Source organism: Cygnus atratus, chromosome 18, assembly GCF_013377495.2.
Source record: "Cygnus atratus isolate AKBS03 ecotype Queensland, Australia chromosome 18, CAtr_DNAZoo_HiC_assembly, whole genome shotgun sequence".
NCBI lineage: Eukaryota > Metazoa > Chordata > Aves > Anseriformes > Anatidae > Cygnus > Cygnus atratus.
The window spans coordinates 2951140-2975812 of NC_066379.1; the positions used below are offsets into that span (position 1 = coordinate 2951140).

Genomic DNA, 24673 nt, shown 5'->3' on the forward strand with positions numbered 1-24673 from the left:
GGAGCTGTGCAAAGCAACCCAGTGCTTGCAGGGTCCGGGACAGAGATGCAGGAAGCCCGACTTTAGCCCCTGGCACTTACAATCACAGCAAGTCACCGGCATGCCCCTCACCTGCTCTTTCCTTGCAGCATTTAGGTGCTAACATCAGCAGTGCTGGAGCAGGGAGAGCTGTGTTAATCCTGGATGCTGGGTCACAGCAATCACAAACACCTTGGGATGCGGGCAGGCAGCTTTAGTACCTGTCTCATTTCCACAGTGGCACCCCAAATGCTGAAATGGACATCTGACACGTCTACCGCGCTGTCTGTACGTAGCTGAGATTTCAGTTTGGCAAACTTTTCATTTTCACAGTATGAGCAAGAGCAAAAATTCCTGAAGGCGGTTAAATGTCTTCATCCATACCTGATACGTGGCCATCTTACAGCATGGCGCAGAACACCTCCTGGCTGAAAAAAGACAATTTTTTTCTCCTACCAATAAATAAATAAATAAATGGTATTTCTTACCTGTAAATTCCAGATCCACGCATTCTAGGAAGATGCTCTCTCTTCAGGCCAGACTGACCAGGCATGGAGATGGTGGTGCAATTTCGTGACCTGCATTTTGCAGACGCTCAGCGATGATTACAAAGCTCATGTCTGGCCTGAAAACCCGTGAATGTTACACATTCTGGCCCAAGAAATGAAGATGTCCACTCTTGAAAACTGAACCACAGGTGTGTCCTCAGGTCCTTTAATCAAAATCGACTGTCAGGACAGCACCCCGTACTTGCAGGCCATCCTGAGGCCGGGCTCAATCATGACTTAGGAGAAAACCACAACCCTCCTGTTTCAGCACTGCTTTCTGCCTCTGGGAGCCAATCCTGCGGTTTTTGTGAGCCGTCTGCTATTTTCAGGTTCCTCTCCCAGCTAAAGGTTCACCAAATTCTTTGGTTTTGCTCAAACTCTTTCCACTCACATGCAACCTACTTGCAGTGTGCTTTTTGCACAATAACCCAGTATTTTGCAAGCCATCCTCGCTCTTGCAAAGATCAAGAAGAATACTGGTGCAGGGAGAAATGCCACAAAACTATCATCAAATACCTTTGCAATTAACCAAACAGTACCGGAGTTGCAATTATACATCAGTTGTTTAAAAACAGCTTTCGAGCACTCCTCTCTTTTTGTACAGTATGCACTTTATTGCAGAGAAGACTGAATGCACTTTTAAAACAAATTAAGAAGTTGTACAGTTGTACAGTTTCCAGATACTTTCACGAAGCGTTCCCCCCAGTAACTTGAGAATGATGGAGATGCCCAGAAACAGGGAACTCAATCCTGTCATCTGCAATCACTTGAGAGAGTCAGGAAATCTTGCAACCGATTAGTTAAGAGCCATGTAAAACAGGTGGCTCTGCTCCTGCGGAGCACCTCCGCCAGCAGCACAGAGGTTACCGGTGTCACTCCTGATTTACACCGGTGTAACTGAGACCAGAAGTTGGGCTTGGAGCATTAAAGCCGCCAGGGAAGATTTTACGGCAGCTTGATACACACATGGTGGCAGATTTGTGACGTCTCTTGAAGGGCTTTCTTTGGGATCGGATTAGGGAACTGTCTCCCGTTTCAGATATTGCTGCATCTCTGGGTCGAGGTACAACTGTGCTGCCCAGTCCTCCCCACATGGGAAAGAAATCTTGGCATGGAAACGCATCAAGTCATAACAGGCATTAACTACCACAATAAACTGGAGCACGGCCTTTGTCTACACGGGATGCCGGAGTGTTTGGAAGCATCCCAGCCGCTCACAGCCAGCCCCAGGTATGCTGAGGGTAAGCCACAGCCCCGGACTGGCATCACAACCACGTTACGCTGTGACTAGGAACGCATTTCATCGCATCATTTAACAAAGACAATGCATTTTCCTAATAAGACTATCCCCAACCGTTCTTTTGAGAGACACTGGCTGCATCAGCAATTTGAACAGTACAATATTAGACAAAAATCCTAAACGTTTTTTTTTTCCTATAAAATGTGTTTCCGTACTGATGACAAACCCCAAGCGAGACCTTTTCTCTGAGCCACCGTGGTGGGCTACCAGACACAGTTCAAATTCTTGATGCAAGTCCAGAGCTCTTTCGAGGACACTGAGACTGAACGGGCTGGCACAGGACACATCAGCACAGAAACGCCTTACAACTACCAGACTCTGAGATCTGCTCCCCTCCTCCTACACCTTTCAAAGTTTGCAATGGCAGTTTTTACCAGCTGAAGATCTGGCACACAGGGCTCAAACCTTAATGATGTAAAACCACATGGGAGCTGGAAATTCACCATGATGGATGTAGTAGAAAAATGGCTAAGAGTGTGTTCAAGTATATGCTACAGAATAGCTGCTCATCTGGAGGTTGTTTAAATGCTGATGTGTAGTGTGCTGAAAGACAGTTTTCTTAACTCGTTTAGCATCGTGAAAGCATTGTGAAAGCTATGTGAAAGCTACAAATATCCTAGGGTGCATGGAAAATCTTGGGAAAAGTAACTGATAGGAAAAAGGCTCAGAAACTGAAGGTTTCTGTGTAATAACAGAGCAGGGACGGCATAGACTGAGACAGTACAAGCTCACCCTGCCCATCATGAGCCTTAAAGCTTAATTTGGAAAGGATGCTTGGGGCAGGGGTGATAAATCATTCATTTGTCGCTTCCTGACTTCTTCGCCAAGGCTGCCAGTGCTGGCGGTCAGTGAGTGTGCGCTTGTGACTTGCTAAGTGAAGACCCATCCACGAGATGAGAGATCAAGACTCACAAAGGCCGTGGAAGGCCATCCGAAAGTGTGTGCTTCTGACACAGGCGAAATTTTAATCTGTGGTGAGTGAATGAATGGGCCTGCGGCCCGTGAATGCTCAAAGCTCTCCTGCCTATTCCTTTTAAGAAGAAAATAGAAAATTATCACATGAAGTGGTCACTAGGCACAAATGATTCTTCTTCAAACAAATCCCACAGGTTTCCCCCTTGTAACTACTAAAATACACTACCTGATGTGTCATGAGGATGACAAATAACTGACATTTAAGGCAATCTGATTTCCATAGCCCTCCTGTGATTTCCACCGTGCAGATCGCCTTTTTCTTCCTTCTCCAGCAAAGACTTCTTGCAGGACAACATGACGAGCAGCAGCATTGGCAAATGCCACAGACTGCAGAAGAAGAGCTTCCTGGAGCTGCTGCGGTCTGCATCCCTGTAGAACCGAAAGCCGAGGTAGGAGATGTAGAGGTTAATAGGGAGTGAAATGATGGGGAAAGTCCACGTGGTGATGTCGAGAACGGGAGCCACCGTGGAGAGTCCAATTAAGGCCACGCAGTGACGCAGAGCCACCCGCCTGCACAGCCCCGGGTGGGTCACGGACATCATACAGTAACCTCCTCGGGAGTAATCTTCCCGCAGCCCCCAGCTCAGGGCGTTGAAATGTGGGAACTGCCAGGAGTAGAGGATTCCTCCCAGCAGTAACGCACCTGCAGTGGGACAGAGAGAAGGAAAACACGCATTAGAGGGCCCAGCTGGGCCACCCCAAGTGCTGCAGGAAGACCTCAGCAGATACAGGGCTTGTTTGCAAAAAGTCAGTGCTACAAACCTGCTCCACGCTCCCTGCAGAAGACAAGGCATGCTCTGCAGAACGAGGCATGCTCTGCTTTTAACAGCACTTACATAGGGTCATGCACGGTGGTTCTTCTGTTTTTGGCACACTTAATCTGCAAATCATTTCAACAAGCTGCTTCTTCCCAATGAACCATCGCTGATCATCTCTGCACCAATTCGTTCTCTACCTGAGAATGTCGATGAAGCAAAGGGCGGCAAGAGACCAAGAGACTGGTTTCCTTCACAGCCTCTCGCTCCCACTCATGTTCCCAAGTTGGTGCACCCACAGGAAGCCAAGGGGCCGAGCGCTGCGTCACGGCTGTGCTCCTGCCCAGAAATGGGGACCCTGCTCGGTGAGAGCAGAAGAGGAGGAGAAGCTCATTTCCTCCAGAGAACCGGGCAAATGCCAGCACCCCCAGTGCCTGTTTGTCTGCTGCATGACAGGAGGAGATTGCACACAGCACGGCAGTGCTTCGACCACGGACCTCGGGGCAGCAGAACTGGCACAAGTGGCTAACACGGTGACAGCAGATGGAGAACCGGCCTCCAGACCAGTTCTGGTAATGTGCAAATAATCTGAGCAAGTAACAGTTGACAGTGACTAGCTACTTTTACATTTCAAAAGCAGCTATGAGCACACAGCATTTTCAGCACTGTTCCAGCTATCCCCAGGACGCGATACAGGTCTTATCAAGGCAGAAGGAGCCTATGCTGATTTCAGTGAGCTTCAAGGAGGCCCTCAGACTGAACTCTGATCACAAGTTTTGTCTGAAGACACCAAAATCCCCCAAGGCTGTTGCACATTATGAGCATTCCTGGATTTTCCTCCCATTTCCCCAGCTCCCAAACACTCCGCTCCAGCATTAACACTTTCTTTGCATCTTCCTGCCTCCATGAGTTCATCCTCTACGGAAACTACTTCTGGCTTGGAGCTGCAAATCTATCATTTTCTTAATGAGTCGACAGAAATGGCACTGCTCTGAGGTTCGTCCTCTCTCTGGCTGTTTTGGCTGCATGTTCCTTGGGGCTGGGCACATCCAGCTCTTGTCTTAAGCAGCACACCATGCGATGATGTTGCTGTGCAAATAATAATAACAGTAATTTGATTTGGAAGAAAAAGTTTTTCTTTTTTTTTTAACATTAACAAGTGAAGGAACAGAATCCTAGAATCATTAAGGTTGGAAAAGACCTTCAAGATCATCTGGTCCAACCATCACCCTACTACCAACATCACCGTTAGACCTCATGCAGGTTTCCAGTTGCCTACAAGACGCAGTAGTGGTGTAGAAGACCTGGCTCATCCCTTTTAAAAATGAGTAACCAACAGCTCCGCTAGGTTAGTGCATGCCTCTGAAAGTTGACTGCCTTAAGCACGGAGATAAAGATGTAGTGAGCATGCAGCTTTCAGAACAACACTGCCTGATACGAATTACAGGTGATTTCCTGGCCTATGGCCAAAAACATTTGCAGATCCTGCCATCTGACCCTCCTAAAACCTTAATCCCAGGGGACAGATGCTTAGCGCCGCCTCTAAATCAGAACTTCGTAAGATGGTTCAAATGGTGCACCCCAAAGTCACCATTAATTTCATGGCCAATGCCAACAACAGCAATCTTGACCCTAACAAGACAGGATTTGGTTCAGTTCTACTGAAACCTAACGGAGTAGGCTCCACTCAAATAAACTGAAATAAAACTTCCTCGAGGAGCACCTCAGTTTCACCCTACTCCAGGAGAAATCACGGGGAAAATATTCCTGCAATATATCATTCTTTAGCTTTTTCCTGCTCTTGTAAAACATATCACCAGAGGCAAGATCCTGAACGTGATAAAACTACGATGGGAATACTTGTCAAGTCTCACATCCGAGGTGCTTCAGGGACATCAGCCTGTCGGTTTGCACAGCGCTGGGAACGGTAAGCTGCAGTTACCCACCAGCAGAGGAAACGTGCGGGGACGGAGCCAGGGCCAGGCTTCGCAGGCGGAGGCTGCCCCCACTTCCCACGGCCGCGGACGAGCCCGCCTTCACCCGGCACGGGCTGCGAGGCCGCCTTCCTTGCTCGGTTCTTCAAACGCCGTCTGCAGCCAAGCTCAAAACACACCCTAAACCTCAAGCACACAAAACTCTTTTACGGTTCTCAAACTGTAACACCATTAACAAAATAGTCATCTGGAGAAACTTTTAAACACAAACAGAGCAACTCAACTACTTGGGGCTGGGCTCCCATTTACAAAGCTCTGGTTTTTACATGCAAGCCTTTGGAATTTAATTGCTTTGATTACATTACAACCATTGAGATAATTGATATTTTACAGAGAAGCTGAACAGTAAAACAATTTAATAGCCCATTATGAAGATTTTAACTGGCCCGAACTTTTTGTTAGTTTCCCATGTGCCTTGGACATCCTGCAATTTCCTTTGCCCGGGCTGGGATTGCCAGGCTGTCGGAGATTTCCAAGTGTCACCTAAGACCGATGACTTGCAAAGCACAGCACACGGTGAAGGACGATTCAGCAACAAATAAGCCCCAAGCAGGAGTCCTGTCAAGCCCAGAGCAGACATGGTAATACTCACTAATTACTAGATGCATGTTAACTATGTCATAATTAGGTCAGTCATGTTTTTAAGCAATACTGTAGTGAGACTGACTCTGGAGAATTAGCTGGTTCAAAATCCTGCAGTCTACTGTTTCTTCCGAGTAGTTCCCAACAGTTTGGGAACTCGGTTTAATCAAGGCAAATCTCTTTTTTCTCCACAGAGCTTATAATTAAGTGAAGACCAGGCGAGGCCGTTCACAGCAGACACACGTGGAGCTCAGGATTTGGATCCAGACTTCACATCCCCAAGCTCCCCTGGCTCCTCCGTGGCACATGAAACTCCTGAGCACACACCAGCCAGCATGAAACACTCCTAAGATCTCCAGCTCCCCCTCGGTGGTTATGCACTGCAAGACCTCAGGGATATCCCAAACTCTTTTGTCTTTTTGGCCGAATTTTGAATAGCTGCAAGTTTAGCCCGTTTATCACCACTTCCAGACTCTTTGCTTCCCCGAGTGTGAGAGCTGCAAGCAGCCCCGTATAAACCCTGGTTACTTGGCAGAGGAGTCCTGTTTGATCTCCGAAACCAAACAAAGTCTGTTTAGGGAGACAGGACCCGGTATTCTTTCACTGTTAGGTGCAAAATAGCCATGAAGTGTTTTCACTTGAGTTCCCATTGTTTAATTGGCTTGTACTAGCTAAAATCATCTGGCAAGTCCGTCTTGCAAAGAACCAGGTATGTCCCCATAGCATGGGCAGAGTTAAAGAACAGATTTTACCATTCATCATGAATTTTAAGGTTAAGCTATTATTGTTTTTCTTAAATTCTTTTAAAAGTACTTAAATAGTAATAATAGATCTTCTTTTTAATAAACAAGAACAAGCTGAGATTTTTATTTTATTTTAATATCTAAGATAAAGCCAAAATGTCAACGGGAGTTGAAGAAGGTGGAAAATCGTTATTTCTTTCTGTAAATATATTTTTATCTAGTAAAATACTGAAGCTCTATAAATCGCACCTTTCCTAAAACAAACAAGAGACTAAATTCCACAGACATTGGGAAACTGCTTGGCAAGACATTTTAAGGTTCAACAAATTTGAGTAAGAGTTGGAAATAACAGTGAGGTGACTTCCAAGAGCAACTAGTGATGCTGGGCTTTCAAGCTGCAGTAGGTGACAGTCTAATTCTCAAAATACAAGAACAAGAAGCGTCCACCTCTGAAGTTATGCTCTTCATGGTGTCAAGAAGGCCTTGCAGTACATCTAAACTTTGATTAAAATTTCATGCTTTATTCCTTTTAAAGCACTTCATGGTGACCTCCTCTGCAGGATGTCCTGAATCCCAGGCTAGGGAGTGCCTGCGCCTGCTCCGTCCCTGGCTCTCTGCTAAGAGCACAGCAGAGATCAGGGAAATAAATGGGAGATGGTTCTCAGGGTGTGAGCCCTGGCCACCGGCTGACACGGGGACAGGAGGGCAAGCACGCTGCAACAGCTTCTTGCTGGTGAGGGGTCTGGAGAACAAGTCTTACGAGGAGCAGCTGAGGGAGCTGGGATTGTTCAGCCTGGAAAAGAGAAGGCTCAGGGGCAACCTTATCGCACTTTACAGGTACCTTAAAGGAGGCTGTAGCGAGGTGGGGGTTGGTCTATTCTCCCACGTGCCTGGTGACAGGACGAGGGGAATAGGCTAAAGTTGCGCCAGGGGAGGTTTAGGTTGGATATTAGGAAGAACTTCTTTACCGAAAGGGTTGTTAGGCATTGGAATGGGCTGCCCAGGGAAGTGGTTGAGTCACCATCCCTGGAGGTCTTTAAGAGATGTTTAGATGTAGAGCTTAGTGATGTGGTTTAGTGGAGGACTTGTTAGTGTTAGGTCAGAGGTTGGACTCCGTGATCTTGGAGGTCTCTTCCAACCTAGGTGATTCTGTGATTCTGTGATTCTGTCCGCCCCGGCATTGCCAGGGATGCTCCGGTCCCTAGCGTGGTCCCCCAAATCCCTAGCGCAGTCCCCCAAATCGCTAGTGCAGTCCCCCAAGCTCCTCACGCCCTGTGAAGGACCCAGAGTCTGTTCAAACCCAAACGTCTGCTGAAGAAACGGTGGGCACATTCCCTGCTGAGCAACAGTGCCAAGAGAAAGCTTGCTGGAAGCATTGATCTGAACAGTTTCCTTCACGTAAAGCAACCTGAGGACTGCAAACCTCTTTCCTCAACCACTGCAGGGCAGAAGTAACCTCTGGCTCCTGCCGACTGCCCCACGCCGAGGACACCGCTCTCTGAAGCCCTCATTTGAGCAGGGCTCCTGCTCGCAAGCAGTGCCTCCCACCGTCACGGCTCCTTCTGCAGCATACAGCCGACACGTGGAGCAGCACGATGATTTCACACACAGCTGAATTAGTTCAGTTTTTCCACTTTATAACAAGGTACAAGACTTTGGGATGATCTGATTGAAATTCTCTGCAAAATTCCTGCAGGCGAGTTGTTCCAGGGCAGAACAGGACCGAAGCAAGAGGGGGGGCAGAGGTTGGAGCCCCGGGCACGAGCTCGGCGCCTCGGGCTGGAGTCCTGCCAGCACAGCTGTGCCTGCACACGCTGGGGCAAACGTGCCCAAGGTTATCTGCAGGGACGCCGCTGTGCCGACACCGTGTTCCTGAAAACACCCAGATGAGCAGCTTATTCTGTCCTCTTATCCTTCTCGCTGCTCTTTAGGGCACACACGGTGCCTTCTGTTCTCACCCAGGGATCTGCAAAGCTCTGCTATCGCTTGCAAGCTCTAGGCAGGACGAATAGCCAGATACTTAACCAGGACAATAAACCAACAAAAAAAGGAAAAAAAAAAGAAACAGAAAGAAGGAGGAGCCGATGTGTAGCATCAGTTCAAGAATGGACTCGCTCCTTCTGTCTTTTCTTTGGTGCTGTGTATGTATGACTGGGAACTGGCCAACCAGGCATTAAAATAAACACAGAATGGTTAAAATATCAGCTCCAAAACAGATGTTGAAATCTTATTGCATTTCCCAAAGCTGGTGTTTACTGCCTTGGCAACCTAAGAATGCTGTTTTGCTTAAAGCACAATTTTAGTAATTCTTCTGCCTTGAATAATGCGAAGGAATTTTCAAATTATTTCCAGACCTCGGTAGCTCCCTGCCTTATTAGAGGGAAGCACCGGCCTTTTGTCTCTAGGAAACTGCTCCGAGTTTGGCTCCTGTCAGGAGGGGAAGGCTTTGGTAGCCTAAGCTTCGCCTCTTAATGGACTGTAGTCAGGAAACAACCACACACCGTTTTACTTGATAGCACACAACTGGCTCTCCTCAGCTAAGAGATGTCGAACAAATTGCTCCTCTTTAAGCCAGACAAGGTAGATTAGAGCTCCGAGCCTTGAACTGCTCCAGCTGTATCCACCTGCTCGGAGCAACCATGCTGTCTCCGACTGCATTTTTCACCTTTTCTACAGGAAATTTGACATAACCGGTCCGAAGTTTTCACTGTGGTTCTGCAGGATTTTTACAGGATGTCACACCGGCAGGAAACGTACTTGATACATCCCCGAAGCTTTTATTTTCTGGCTTCCAAGCGCGTTCACAACAGGTCTAACACAGCAGTCTTCCCCGGAGATTTCTAACTATGCAGCAATTACACGTGTAAAGGAAGATTGTGAAATCTCATCGTAACCGTGCTGCCCACTGCAGGTACAACGACACACCAAATACCCCCAGCGTTATCTGGGGGAGGTGGGACAAACACTCAGCACCCATAGCACCGCTGTCCCGTCCCGCTGTAGGGAGGCTGCTTCACAAAGCTGGAGGCAGCATCTTCTGTTTGTGCAGCACTCGGAGCACGCACTAATTGGGATCTTTCCTTCAGCTTGTTTCAGTGATGGAAAATAACTATTAGGGTAAATCAATTGGCCTCAGATTACACGTGTTCAAGATACTGCCCTGATAAAATCTCCCCGAGGAAACATTTTACCTACTATTTAATTTTTACCATTGTCTTCGGGAGCAGAAATGGGATTAGCTCTACAAAATTTACATCTTAATTCGTGATTACGAAACGTTCTCAACCACAAAGGCATTTGGGAATTATCTGCTCACAAACCTTAACCAAACCGAGACAAATTCCCCCGTACTTTACCACTGCGGCGTTCCCTACATCAGCAGCAGAGCAAGACAACAACCGGCACTTCTGCTTCCACGGGGAAACAAAAGCACATGCTGTTGCTTGCGCCAGATGACACGCGAGTGGCTAAGCAGCCTTGAGGAAAAAAAAAGGAAACGTATCGCTTCCAAAGCCTCGCACAAGGTCCCTCCGGTGCGGACAATGGGGCGGGCTGCGGCGCTCGGCCGTCATTGTGCACCTCAAGGCTGTGCGGTCCCCCAAACGCGGGGCACGGGGGAGAGCGCGGCAACGCTACAAAGCTTCATTCATGGTCATGGGTTTCTATGGCTGCTTCTTTTGAAGGGTGGCACAAAAGGCTTGCGGAGCAGGACCGTCTCTGGGCTGCAGAAGACTTCTCTGTGGGAGCAGATAAAGGGGAGGGGTGCTGGGGTGTGCGCAGTCTGTTGGCAGAACAAGAGGAGCACCCTCGGTGTCCACCACGAATAGGAAATGAGGTTGGCAGTGGGGTTTCTCACCTCCAGGGAACGTTGCTGGCCACTGGCTTTAGCAGGAGGAAACCAGATGTCCTCAGGTGTGCTCGCCATGGGGAGAAAGATAGCTGCTGTGTGCAGATACTGCGTTCAGGTAAAGATATCGCATACAGGTACATGCAGGCACGCACAGTTTTTGTGCAACACACAACAGGTTATTGCTGCTGACAGCCCCGCAGGGAAACACCTTTCATTATACAGCCACGGTTGCGTAAAACAATGCCCTGCATAACTCGTCTCAGCTACCCCAGCAACATAACACCACAAAAAATGCAAGCCTGTTGGTTAAGATGGAATTACCAGAGCATTCATTTGTGCAAATACGTTCAGGAAGCATTTGCCAAAGTTTGTCAAAGGACCGGGTTCAGCAGAGGACGGCAAACCTGCACAGCCACGCGGGGGCTCCTCATCGACAGCCTCTTCCAGACTCCTTTGGGGCTCCAAAGTGGGAGCCTCTCCTGCAGACCCCTGCTGGTGCCTTCTCCTGGGGGTGCTGTGCGCCACCCAAGGCACCTCCTGGGGGTGCTGTGTGGCACCCGGGGCCCCTGTGCACCTCCTGGGGGTGCTGTGTGCCACTGCGCGCGGGGCAGGGATGTGGGTACTGGTGTGCAGCCTGTGAATTCCTGGGGACAGTTCCCCCAGGTGCCCCACCGCTGGAGCTGCTGCTCGTCTCTTTTGAAGATGGAAAGAATAAAAAAAGCTCACTAGCTTTTGTCCTAAATTCAGACCAGCTGCTTACTAGTACTGTCCCTCCACCCCAGTTTTTACAGTTTCTACCCACACAAAGCACACTCCTGGCCCCCAGCTTCCAATTCTCAGATGCTGATAACATGAATATCCCCGCTTCCCCTGGAACAGACCACAGATCCCATTGTCTTTCGTCTGAGAAGTGAAACCCTGCGCAGCTGATGTTGCTGGAGGGAGCTCGTGGCTGGAGCCCCCTCCCGCAGGGCAGCTCCCACCTCAAGGGGCTCGGAAAGCTCAGTGCCCAGCTAGAAAGGATGGGACACCGAGATGTCCACGCTTATTTTGCATGCAATTAAGCTGTTGCTTTGCTCTCCCTCCTCCTGGCAGCCAAGTGCTACATCAGGGAAGGTATCGGAGACCCCAGCCACTGACAGGTTGGGCCACAGCCCCCCCCCGTGCCCTGTTTTCATTTTTTTGTTCCTGAAACTATCCATCTGCCAAATGTCACTAGCTGATAAGAACTGCCCATTATTAAATCCCCATTTGTAAATAGATGTTGCCTGACATAATTAATGTCTACCATACAACATAATTTGAATTACAAAGTAAAGGCAATTTAAAAATCAGCCTCCAAATGATTACAATTGATACGCAGCCTATAAATTCCGTAGCCCCCAGGAATTATTTAAATTTCTGAAAATGAATGAAAATCAGTACAAGATGTCTTTCAGGAAAACGAGACCAGAAGTAGAGCATCTGAGATAAACTAAATAGTCTCTTGAGATAAACACTCTTTGGTGCAGTAATACCTATGGCTCCAGGCCACCGCGGGTCTGTAACGTCTGCTATACTGTCAAGGCTGTTATCTGCTGTGCCACTGCCACCTACTCAGAATAAATCCCTTTAACTGATAAGCACATTATGTTGAGGACCCCTGCCTGTCACTTCCATCCAACTGGGTGGTTCACACCAACGCCGTGGCACTGAACTGCTCCGCTCCGAGGCACCGACACCGACACCGCAGGCTGGGACCGAGCTGCCAGTGTACGAGCGCAGGGAGGTGAGCGGAAGAAGTGTGAAACGTGGAGAACAAAACACGGGCTGTGGCACTTGGAAATGTTTACCGCAGATTTATTCGTCTGCTAACTAAAAATAACAAGTTAAGATGGGCAACAAGCACTGTTAACAAGCAAGCAGCAGCGTTAGGCTGGGGAGGAAGAACAGCAACACGAGGGTAATTTAAAGCACACATACGTATGCCCCTTGCATGCCAAGATAAATAGCGCTGATACTTCCTACAGACATCTGCACTACAGAATCGCACGGGCTCGACAGCAGCACGGCACCCACAGGAGCACTGCAGAACCCGGACCTTGCACGCAGCAGGGCTCTGCTGAGCTTTGCCTCTTTCTCCTGTCTTTATGCTCTCACTTAGGGCTTTAAGTGCGTTTCATTATATTCCTGCTAGTCCTTCCTTCAAAAAATCAGAAGAAATAATTCGAGGGAGTCTAGATTTACTAGAAAAACAAATATCTTCATAAATTAATAGTACCACAAAGGAGCAATGAAGTCTGCTTTCAAGGAAGCAAACGTGCTGCTGCAAATCACAGGCTGGCAGTTAAGTTCTGCATAAATACAGCAGATATGTGGTAGTGATATCTATGTGATAAATTACATTTATCACGCACCTTTGACCATCTCACCTGCACTCGGATCACCCAGCGAGGAAATGTTAACATTCCCGATCTTTCATCAGTTTCAAACAGCTGCCATTAAAAAAAAAAACACACACAGAAAACCCCCAAACCCACAACAAAGAATTCCACATCCTCCCAGAGATAACCTTATCTTTCTCTTTTGAAATGTGAGGTTTTCCCTAAATTGTGTTGGCACAAAATCCAGGGTTGGGGGCAGGATGCTCAATCAGGCTTAAGAGCATATAATTAAAGACCTATCAGGGACAGAAAGGGAAGCAAGCATCACTGGGAATCACCAGATCTGCAGCAGATAAGTAGTGTAAGAAATGTAAGTACTTATTTGCATCATTGGAGATAGAAGGTCTCAGATTTTTATCTGCAAAAATGCAGTATTTGTTTCTTCTGCAAGAATCTGTCGAGGAATTACCTTTGAAATAAGAGAGTTACAAATAAAATGAGGACAAATGAAAACCAGGCTGCTCAAATCTGAGACATTTTCTTATCATCTCTGGAATCAGAAACCAGGAATCGCCTTCAGCTCTATCAGATGGCAAGATCATCTCGCAGCACCGCCACCGAGCCCTGGACATCGAGAAGGGTGCAGGAGGGGCTGTGCTAGGCTACGAACTGGTGTGGTGTAACACTTGGCTACCCCCCTCAAACAGTAATGAAAGGTCTACACTTAAATACTGTTTTCCCTACAACCAGCACCATGTACAACGATGTGGCTGCTGTGAGAAGATTACAAGGAGAGAAAATCCATAATGAAATGTAAACTCAAAAAAGGCCAGTTAAGCCGGGAGCACCTTCCTTCTCGTTAGTTTTCTAACTCCCTTCCTTCATATTCCTCTTTCTTATTCAGTGGAATAATCAATCTTTCTTTTTCTTTTTTTTTTTTTTTTCTTTTTAAACGAGGTGCAAATGCATTTTCACACCTCTACTTAAAACTAGGTTAAGTCTCCAAGCTAATTACACATTATTAATGAGCTCAACAACTGTGGGTAGGCTGGTGAGAGAAGGGATGCAGGTCTGCACGTCACACGTGTGTGCATGAGGATGTACATTTGTGCTCCAGGTGGGATGGAGTCTTCCAGGCGCTGAACTCTTATTTTGTAGTAGCAAAATGCTTAAAATTTCTTTCATTATTAACCAAGCTGCCTGGCCCTGCTGACACGGACAGAGATGACTGCAGAAAGTTTTAGCTACCCAGAACAAACAATACAACAGCAGGTTACGCACCAGCACAGATCATCGTGTTCTGGCAAAGTCTGCTTTAAAAAGTTGTCATCTTCCACTGACTGCATCAGTGCCAGAGATTATCCCCTCTGCAGCACAGCATGTGCACACCATTAGCTGCCAACAGATAGGAAAAGCTTGCATGGGACACGGATGGTGCTCTCTGCTGCTTGCTGCACAGGCACAGGGTAGCTCTTGAAATAGATCTTGAAGAGCAAGTTCTAACTTGATGATAAAAGATAATTAAAGATAGCAAACACCACTGCCAGTTTCCTTTAATGAGGTGGGCTCTAATGGCAGCGGTTTAGCTCTAAAGAAACGCCTCCCGGTGAGCTGCAGCTCTTCGCTCCCGGCTGGACTTTGCAGGGGAAGCATGGGCACAAGAGAGACATCTTACAGGATCAGCTCTGCAATGAGATGCCAAAACCAACACAGGAATTCCTAAACGTCCTCAGATCCAGGGTCTACGCCACAGCAGCCAGAACGATATAGTTCTTAAAAATATGCGTTCATTTTGCTTTTAATTCATTCTCTTTTTAGAAATACAGAGCTTCTAACGATGTTTGTTACGCACTCCTTAACGTGAGACACTACACATGCACATACATATCATTTATATGTCTAAATATAAAAAAAAAGATGATTTTCAGAGACGTAAATGTTTGTACAGAAGTAGTACACACAACTATCAAAACAAACAACCCCCTTCATCCTAGCTCTGGATTAGATCTGTATCGGAACATGTGTACACAAAGCCAGTACAGCCTGACGTTTATAGCAAGCACGCAGCATAAACGAAGAATGGCGTGCTATGGATCTTGCACAGATTCAGATAACTTCTGGTTAAAAGCCTTCTTGTTGAAAGTATTATTCAAACCTTAAATATGCCACGCTGTGGGACGAGTGTGTGCTAAAAAACTCTTAACAGACCTGCTAATTGAACTTCATGAGTTTCTTCAGAATACAACTATGCAGAATATAACTATAACCACTTTGATTCTTTAGTTTCTAGCTGGCAGGAAAAACAAGCCCTAATTGTGTCAGAGTTTAGCTGCTGAAGAGATCAGTGTTTTATGAGGGATGTAAAAATGGTTCACAGTTACTAAAATAGAATTTTTTGTTTGCTTTTCAAGGAGGGGGGAAAGGAACATTTATAACTTAACAGTCTAAAAGTGGGCAATTAAAAAATATACCAATAAATTAGTCTTCCTAGGATATTTTCTGGCTTGGGGAAAGAGAGTAGTAAACACATCTGGGAATTTTCCTGCTGAAAGCTCCTGACTTGTAAGTCAGATCTGAGTGGGTATGGTTTTAATCCCAAAATTACATGTTTTCTTCCATGCAAACCCCACTTGCAAAGACGCTACTTTCCTTCTAGATTTTCTTTTCAATGTGACCTAAACGCACATTTTATAGGACATATTCTCCTATCAGCTCATGCTTACCCCTAAAATGCCCCCATAACAAGAATGATGCCATCATGTCTACTTCTTCAGCCCTCCCGGTACTGTGCTGCACGAGTTTATATTCCACCGCAAACAGTGGAACAGATCTACTTTTGAATAAGAGTCAGGCCAACAAGCATCAAGAATGGGACTTGGTAAAAATCATTACTTACTGCCTTTCGTGTAGGTACATTTAGGTATCCCAAAGACAATACTGACAACGGCTTCCCCTCGACGCGAGCGTGGATTTTGCACTTACCAGCATCAAGACTACCAGTAGCTGCAGTCCAGCCCATGACGGGGGGAATGGCACCGACGACAGCTCCCACCCACGTGTTGGCAATGCTCATCCTCTTCATGGGTGTGTAGCAGCACGTGTACAGGAAGATGTTGAAGGCTCCCAGGGCGCCGGTGAGAGGGTTGACTCCCAGCGTCAGCAGGGCGATCCCCGGCACCCCGCAGGAGGCAGCGAAGCACACGGCGAGCAGGGGGCTGCGGGAGGAGAGCCGGGGCACACGCTTAGCACAGGAGCCTGTCTTAAAGAGTTATTAGTGTCCCCCTCCCCTTGCTCTTCCTCCCACTCCTCCAGAAAGCTAAGATCAGATTTGGGTTCTTTTTTAGGGATTTTTATTACTCTTCCAACTCCAATTTTCACATCTGTCCCCCATCCCAAGGCAAGCCTTTCTAAACAGTCAAGGCAATCTTGCCATAGGTTTGCAACGATAGGTGATTCTTATCCTTGTGACCAAATTAATTTAAGCTACGCAGGTCAATAGCCCGCCTGTAGAATCGGTGCTTCCAGCAGATCATTTTCTTCTATCCTAATAGTAGTATGTTTTGACCTCTGGAAAAGGCACTCCGTGTTTAGAGTGAATGAGCACGGTTGCAGCCTGCCAGATTTTTAACTGATTGAAATTTTCCAAGGGATCTTTTGGATGAAATACAACAGGGTTAGACAAAAAATTAGGAAGCATTTAAGAGGAAAAGAGTACATTCAATCATTTTGAAATTATGCTAACAGAAATAAAGTATTTTTTGGCTTTTCAGAAAACAGCTGAATTCTCCATTCATTCCATTCTCCCATTTAGCTTGCACACTCTGCTAAGCAAGGGTAGCACACCAAAGCAATTCTGGTAACAAAACCAAAATTAAAACTCATCTGCTAAGTGTAACTGGAATTAACTGAAGATATTTTAGGTTTGCCTGAAAGAACCAAACAATAAAGATGCTAATCACTTCTGCTGATTTCTACAGCACAAGAGCTGAGCGAAGGCTGGAAATTCCTGTTAAAATCTGTAAGAAAGTGGCTGGAGCTGTGTAAACTTCTGCTCATAAGTTCCACAATAAACACCCAAATACGATGAACAAGGATTTTTTGTTCAGCTACCAAACCCACACTTTGCGGGCAGCAAGCACCATGATGCAACCCGAAGGAAGCCTTATTTCTGTTCCCTTGCCCCCTATCAACATGTTTGCTGCTGTGGAACATCTTCACCTGTGCTTGTTCAAGGGCATTTGGTAAAACGGGAAGAGAACCAAATGCCACTAAGAGAAATAATGTGGTGTGAGAGACCTGAGGAAAATGCCATTAACTGTGTCGCATTAAATAACCCATGCAGCTAAATACACACTTAGTCCTACATATAACAGCAAAAAACACACGTGCTCGCAGCAATGTCTCTGCGTGAACTTTAGCTTTACACGTTTTGTCTAATTTTAAACTATGCAGCCTTTGTATTCTACCATTACCCTGCCCTCTGGCTGAATCCTTAACCTTAAATACGTGTTGCAAGCACTACTCCGACCCTCGTAAGGAAAATTTGCTGGTGGGGATGAATTTTATGTGAGTTTTATCAGCAAAAAAATCCTCCCGTTCCAATTTTTATTTTTAAAACCTTCATCAAACCAATACTGTATGGAAATCCTAAATAACCACAAGAACTAAAACAAGCAAATCTCACACCAAAGATCTGCCTTCAATTTAAATTAAATTGCCTGAGTCGACACATCCCAACATTTTATCCAGCTTTTCAAATCCATCACTGGATTTCAGGTTACAGAGCACGTTCACACTCTGTGGGCAGCTTTGGGGTCACGAAGGCAGCCCGGATCGAGGCCGGGCCCCGCCGTGCTGACCAACGACAAAGCCATGTACCCAATCTGAGAACGTTTCCATGAAGGCCCTGTGAAAGGAGCCAGATGGAGCTGTGCCCTTTGGGTTTACAGCTAGCGGTGCTCTTTTGGGGAAAGGCAGCAAAACACCATGTGCACAGTAAGCTGCCTCAGCACTGCCTACCAGTGCTATACTTTCCAGACGTTCCCCCTCTACAGTGAAAGCCTGACTGGGTTCGGTTAAACAAATCTATCTTGACTGATTCCTGACTAAAATACCGTCAGGCACACAGATGAACACCAGGCTGGCACAATATGTGCTCCAGAGGCGACAAAAGACCAGCCTGACCCTGCGAGGCCCAGTGCCCACGTCTGCTCCTGTGGGGCGCGCAGCCCTCAGTGAGGACACAGCGTGACCTAAGGCAGCGAGCACTTTTCTCGTTAATCGAGTGAAGACCCATCTGCATCTCTCCAAATCAAAGGGGCGCCAGGCACCACGAGCCGCTGACGGAGCAGCGGACACCAGCATTTCATCTCTCCTTGGGAGAGGGAAGGAGGAGGCCAGGCCCTCCATGGGGGATCCAGTCACCGCGGCCTTCCCTGTTGCAGGAGCCCCGCAGGGCCAGCCCTGGCACCACTGCTGTCGGAGCCGACCAATGGATCAGAAAAACCCCACTACAAAATGCATCTTTATAGAAAGGGAAGGGTGAAGTTACGTGATTGAGACCTCCAGAAAAGGTGTGATGAAAACACATTTTTGTTTCTTGGTTTCTTCATTTTTGCTTCTTTAAAAGGAAGCTCCTAAAGGCAGTTTGATCGTGTCTGTATGTGTCTGTACACAGTCCCACGGATCTCAGGGGAGGGCATCAAGTCAGCGATGGCTGTTCTTCACAAGCAGTCAGAGTGTATTACCTTTAGACATCTAGAAAGTATCCCATTTTCTACTTCTCTCCAGTGTTTCCTTAAAAAACAAGGAACTGTAAAATTCTTCTAGAAGAGTAATTGTGTGACTGACAAGGACCTGCATCAGAAACTCCAGCTGAGATCAGAAACTCAGACTGTGATCTGATGATTCCGCTTTGTTATTTCTGCCCCGTAAAACTCTTCCACATTTCAAAGACACTGCAGTCAGAAATTAGGACCCTGCTTTCTTGGTGAGATATGAGGCAGAGGAGAATTCAACTCACTCTCCCAGAAATATGTCATCTTTATAAGGTCTAGGAGAAGTATAAGCAACTCCTCATTGGGAAAGAGACAATATTTGAGGAAAAGGTACAGAGCTTTCAGTTACTGATGCAGTTTTTACTGCTTCAGTGACTTGCAGGATTTTAGGAAGGAAAGACTTACCACAGGTTTCAATCTCAGCAGTGTAAGGGTATTCTGATTTCTAATAGCTTATGGTCTCCTAGGGACCATGATGTACCTCCATGCCTACGTAAGCTCTGTGAAATCTCACGGATGTGGTGTGGTGCTCATCGATTTGATGCATGCTCCCTTCTGTGCCTGTGTCTCTCAGGAGATCAGGATCCCAGTCTGGAGCAGGAGAAAGGCCACGACGCTGAGCTGTCACCAGATTCACCCACCACCTACAGTCCACAACGTGTCCCCCACTACAGCCTTGTGCCATAAGGCAGCGCAGTGCACATTGCAGGAACACAGGTAGCGGAGAGCCCAGCACCTGGGAATTCTCATGTGGTGGTCAAAAGTGCCTGCGGGGTCTCTGCTGGTTTTCTTCATCCCGAAACCATCCATACAGTAAGTGCAGGCTGATGACAGACACTGGTGCATAAGCCTCATTTCACTTGGGCGTTCACTTAGGCTGAGGGAATCACTCCCATGGGAAAAAAAAGGGCAATCTTCCATTGGAAAATTGGCCAAGAAGCTAGCTGGGAAAGCAAACATATTGAGTAAGAAACTAGGTTTTATGATGAATTCTTGGGAGGAGTTGGTTTCAGTTATTTGGCTGATTAAAATCAGGCTCTGGAAAAATACTACAAGTGCCAAATGAGTTCTCTTCAAATTTCAATGCTAAAATACCCAAGTATGTCACCACATAGGACACCTCCTACAGGAAAACCAAAAACTGGTAGTTGTGCCTCATCCCTCTCTTCTCCTTTATTGAGAATGCGTATGTCAAAGTCTGCCCAAGGATACCTCTAAAAGACTTGCACGTTCAGCTAGAAGCTTGGGAGAGAACTTCAGCTTGAACAGTGAACAATCAAACCCTTACGAATTCAAAGAAAATCTGATGAGATTTCATTCCTGTTCAGTTTGAAGAGGAGAAGGAGGAGAAGGAAGAGGAGAGGCAGAGGAGCATGGCTCAAGGACAGCCCAGAGCTGCTGTGGGGAGCGGGGCACAGGCAAGAGGAACCCCTCGCACACACCACCCCGAGGGACCCATGCGAACCCTCACTCATCATACAGCTGACGGTGACTTCAGGACATAGCAGCCTGTTTTTATTCATGTGCTAAGGCATCATCTTTGAATCTAGGTGCCACTTACAGATGAGTTGGTTATACATATATAATGATCTCGCACGTGTGCATGCAGCATATTTATTTAATAGGCTCCAGAGCCATGGGTAATAGTACTTATTGACTCACAGCATTACTTGGAAAAAATGAAAGGGGAAAACAAATTAAAGCATTTGCCCATCTATAAAATAAATGTAGTATTTTACCTATTTCACAGCAGCATTAGCAAGCTTAATGTCTATAAAGATCAATAGCCTCACTACTATGCATGCTCTTCTACGCTATCCTTGGCATCTTGTGAAGATCACTATAAAAGGACAGACAAAGCTACAATTAAAAAAACCAGCAGTATAAAAAAGGTGATAAGGAGTTTAAAAGCAAATTGTATTTGGAAAAAAATATCTAGAAACTACACAAAATTTCCCCTTAAAACATATCAATATTCAGAAATATGAAAAATTCCAGTATCAGCATCTAACACTTCGACCTAGCTCTGTGAATATACTGACACTCATATACAAATACAGGCACAAAGCCCCTATGAATTCTGAATAGGTGCATTCAAGCAATCAGCAGTTGTATGCAATTCATGTTCAGATGTTATGTAAATACATAAGAAACTTAATTTGTGACCTTGTGTTAATGGGAAATTGGGCAAGCAAAACATATTTGCATAAAAGCTTAAGCTTGAATCTAAGTGTCCATTTAAGATTGCCTGCATATTTTTCAGGTGAAGCGTAAGTGCTTATATTTGAAAATTAGATTCAAAGCCCAATACAGAAGATAATAAAACAAATTCTCTCTTCTCCCTGTCTGTCAAAAACCTTTTATGGAAACATCACCACTTCTAAAAAGGCAAACTGAAAAAAACCCACCCAAACAACAAAACAACGGCGCCCTTTTGTTCTGCTGCAGCATGCATAGAGTACCTTAATGGACTGAAACATTTAAATTCCTGGTTGGTATTTTGTATTAGACATTATTATTGACAACAGTTCCTCGAGCCACAAGGCCAGGGATGCGTTCTGCCAAATGCAGGATGCAGAGCTAAAATCTATGGGATGGGGACGGTGAAGAACAAAGCGTGGGGGGCAAAGGCTGGGCTTTGGTGGGGCAGGGGCAGGGGCAGCACCTCTGCTCCCCGGCCACCCCCAGCCGGGTTTTGCCTCCCGAAGGCGATCACGTCCTTTGCATCCCAGGATGGGTTTCCCATTTCCTCCAAGATGCAGGCTCAGCAACACCACTGCGCTTCTCCCCTTGCTTGTTTGCTGCAGCTGCCCACAGAAACGGGGCTGCCTGAGCACTGGCTTCAGCATCTCCCCTCGTGACAGGTAAATGAGATGATCAAGGTGAGATTGATGCCTCAGATTGATCTCAATATTGCCACTATGGACGTAAATTTCATCTGCATATAGTGTCAAAACAATTTGTCGTAATAAGAAGAGGAAGAGCCTGAACCAGCCTAGCACACAGATGGGTTGAAACTACTGGGAGCTCTGCAGTTCTTTGGCAGAACAAGAGCACAAGTGTGATTTGCATCTCTGCAACTCCATTTTGCCATCACGGTCTGAGATACGAGTCCAGTGCACGAACACTGTTCCAAAGCCATAATTAAAATCAGATTTTGGGAATAATCATCATAAATTGCTTATTATTACTGGAATCTGTAGGTACTAAAAATGTCCCCCGACTACCCGCCTGTATGAGGCTGCCAGAGGAAGCCCTCTCTTTCTAACTTTTTCCAGGTCAGCAAGAAATTATTAAGGCTTCCGAAGCCATTTCCAAGCTCAGACAAAAGCTGCAGACTGAGATTTTTGCATTTTTCCAGCAGCGACGAGAGGCGACACAAACCAAAGCAGAATTCGCTTCTCTTCAATTCTTTCTGCAGCCAGGAAAGCTCGTTTCAAGAGGGGAGGATGTCCACAGAAATCTCCAGTACAAACCATCACCCTCCGCAGCTGCTGATTTAGTTGTGCTCACCTCTTGGCATCTTCTTGGCTCCTGTGGCCAGACAACACCAAGAGTTGCCAAAAGCCAGTCCCCGGGTGGGAGCTGAGCCTGGATCACCACGACTGTCAGGCGGTACTGAGCTATGGCTCGGCCACCTCCCGCAGCTGGAGGAGCACCAGCAGGGGATTTTCTTTTTCTTTTTAAAGGATCAGCGCCCGAAAACTGCTGAGCCCTCAGCAGTTTTAAAACTTTAAAACCTTTTGAGATCCAGCAGGAAAATTAAGGAAGGCCATCGAGCCTGGCAGTTACCCTGGCATTCCCATCCCGCTTGGAAGGGCAACGAGGAGCTGAGGATGTTACGCACTGCAACAACATATGACTGTATGAAGTCTTCCTGCTCCTAGGACTTAGGTAATGGGGAAGAAAGACCATCTCCTTCCAGCACACATCTGGACTGTGTTTGCAAAATTCCCAGCTCTGCTTCCCCAGATGGACAGATGCCTGAAACCGGCAGTGGGGTTGTCTTCTGGCACAAGTGCCGCAGTCAGCTGACAGCAAAAAATGAGCCAGAAAGCTGTAAAAGGCACATTTTGCCCTCAATAGCAACGGTAGCTTCCCTGAAACGATTTTGATGGGAGGCTAAAAAAAACACTCCGACAGTTTCTAAGCTCAAAGTAAGGAACAGATCATTCAAACCCAATCAGTAATCATGGCAGACAACTGAATGATGGCAATCTACCAACAGTGAAATTGAATTTTAACTTTCCACACAAATCCTTTCAGGCTGCATATTTATATATTTAGTAATAAAAACCATATTCATGACCATTGTCAGCTGTAAAAGTTATATAGTAATAACAACAATGCTAATGGAAACTGAAACTGGAACAACATTGTCTGGATCAGTAGCTTCATCACTGATGATTTTTCTAAAACGATTCTAATTTTTTGCAAAAGGTATTAAAGCCCAGAAGGGTCCTCCAGATAGATTGGGCTGCAACGACAGGAAAAACATTCACACTCTGGGCTGAGATTTTAAGTCAGAGCGGTTACACGGGGATGCAGGATGGCCCCTTGTCAGCACAGCCTTGAGACAGCACATCTTTTTTACATACAGCACTTATAGCATGACTAGCAAAATGTTTTTATACTCAACTACAGCTTTCAATTACAGATTTGATTAGTTTCAAGGAATAGTATTTCTTTCCAACTAAAAGGAAAAATAGCTTTAGCACTGGCAGAATGCATGTGTTGCCAGACCCCATCTCTCTTTCATACAGATCCGACTCAGCATCAGCCAGCTTTACCAAACGCAAGCAACCTGCACTCTCCCTTGTGTGATACCATCTTCCCTGGGTACATTGTGGCTGAACATCATGAAAGGCCCCCAAACCTGCTGATTAAGCGTAACTTGCAAAGTGCCAAAATTACATTAAACTGAACTGTATCTATCAGAGATAAACTTGAACTTACTTAAGAGAAAAACATAGAGAAAGCTGTTAATACACATCCATTTATTCTCTCTCAGTCATGCAAGAGATGATGTTGTGGCTCATGACAAGGGCTGGAGGATGATTGATTTTTAAACTAAAATATGAAACTTTTAATTGGGAAGTCATTTTTTCCCCATTAGCTCCAAGCACTAGAATATGGGCTTGTCTGTCATTTACTACCAAAGACTGACAAGATGTCCTTTAGGAGGCACAAACAAGTGGGAGCCTTGTAAGCCTCTTTTTGTTGTTTCCTTAACGAATTACTTAACGTTGTCTTCACAGGTACAGAGCAGAATCTTCATTCTGACGGGGTTCAGCCTCTGGTCTGAGCTGTGAGCAAACTTTGGCCTGGTGTCCCATCCCAGAGGATGTGCTCCTGCGGCAAATCAGGTTCTGCAAGCACTACAAGAATTGGATATCAAATTCCCTTTACCTGGGTATAACACTACCCCAGATTTTAAGATAACGTAACAGATAACGTAAGATAACGTAATTCTGCCTGCTAATTTGTTTTTGTTGGTTTTGTATCTGGCCAGTTTTTGTAACCGGATTTTTGTAATTCAGTTTCTGGTAATAACTATGACAAAGATGTTGATAACCTCAAATTGGACTGTACTTTTCCCCAAATGTAACAATAAAATAAGGTAAAATAATATATATATATATATAAATATATATATGTAGAGTTCTACAAGTGCCTTGTAACACAAACTCTGAGCTGCGGAGGAATGATGTCTCGCTGTCTCGCGGGAGGTAGGAAACCTGCACAGTGCTCCTAAGGAGCTGGGTTAG

The 24673-nt window shown here is 46.1% G+C and overlaps 1 protein-coding gene across 2 annotated transcripts in view; it reads right to left on the reverse strand.

Moving 5' to 3' along the window:
• Positions 1-1159: 1159 nt before the first annotated feature.
• Positions 1160-24673, reverse strand: part of LOC118255613 (protoheme IX farnesyltransferase, mitochondrial) — a 103467-nt gene continuing 79953 nt past the window's right edge. Inside the window, exons 6-8 of one of the 2 annotated variants that reach the window (XM_035561942.2) lie at positions 16111-16343; positions 3008-3484; positions 1160-2896 (exon numbers count right to left, since the gene is read on the reverse strand). In XM_035561942.2, coding sequence (XP_035417835.1) covers positions 3042-3484; positions 16111-16343 — 676 coding nt within the window. In that variant the 3' untranslated portion in view covers positions 1160-2896; positions 3008-3041. Of the gene's footprint in view, positions 3485-16110; positions 16344-24673 lie in introns of both variants that reach the window. The other variant, XM_035561940.2, reaches the window with a different exon arrangement.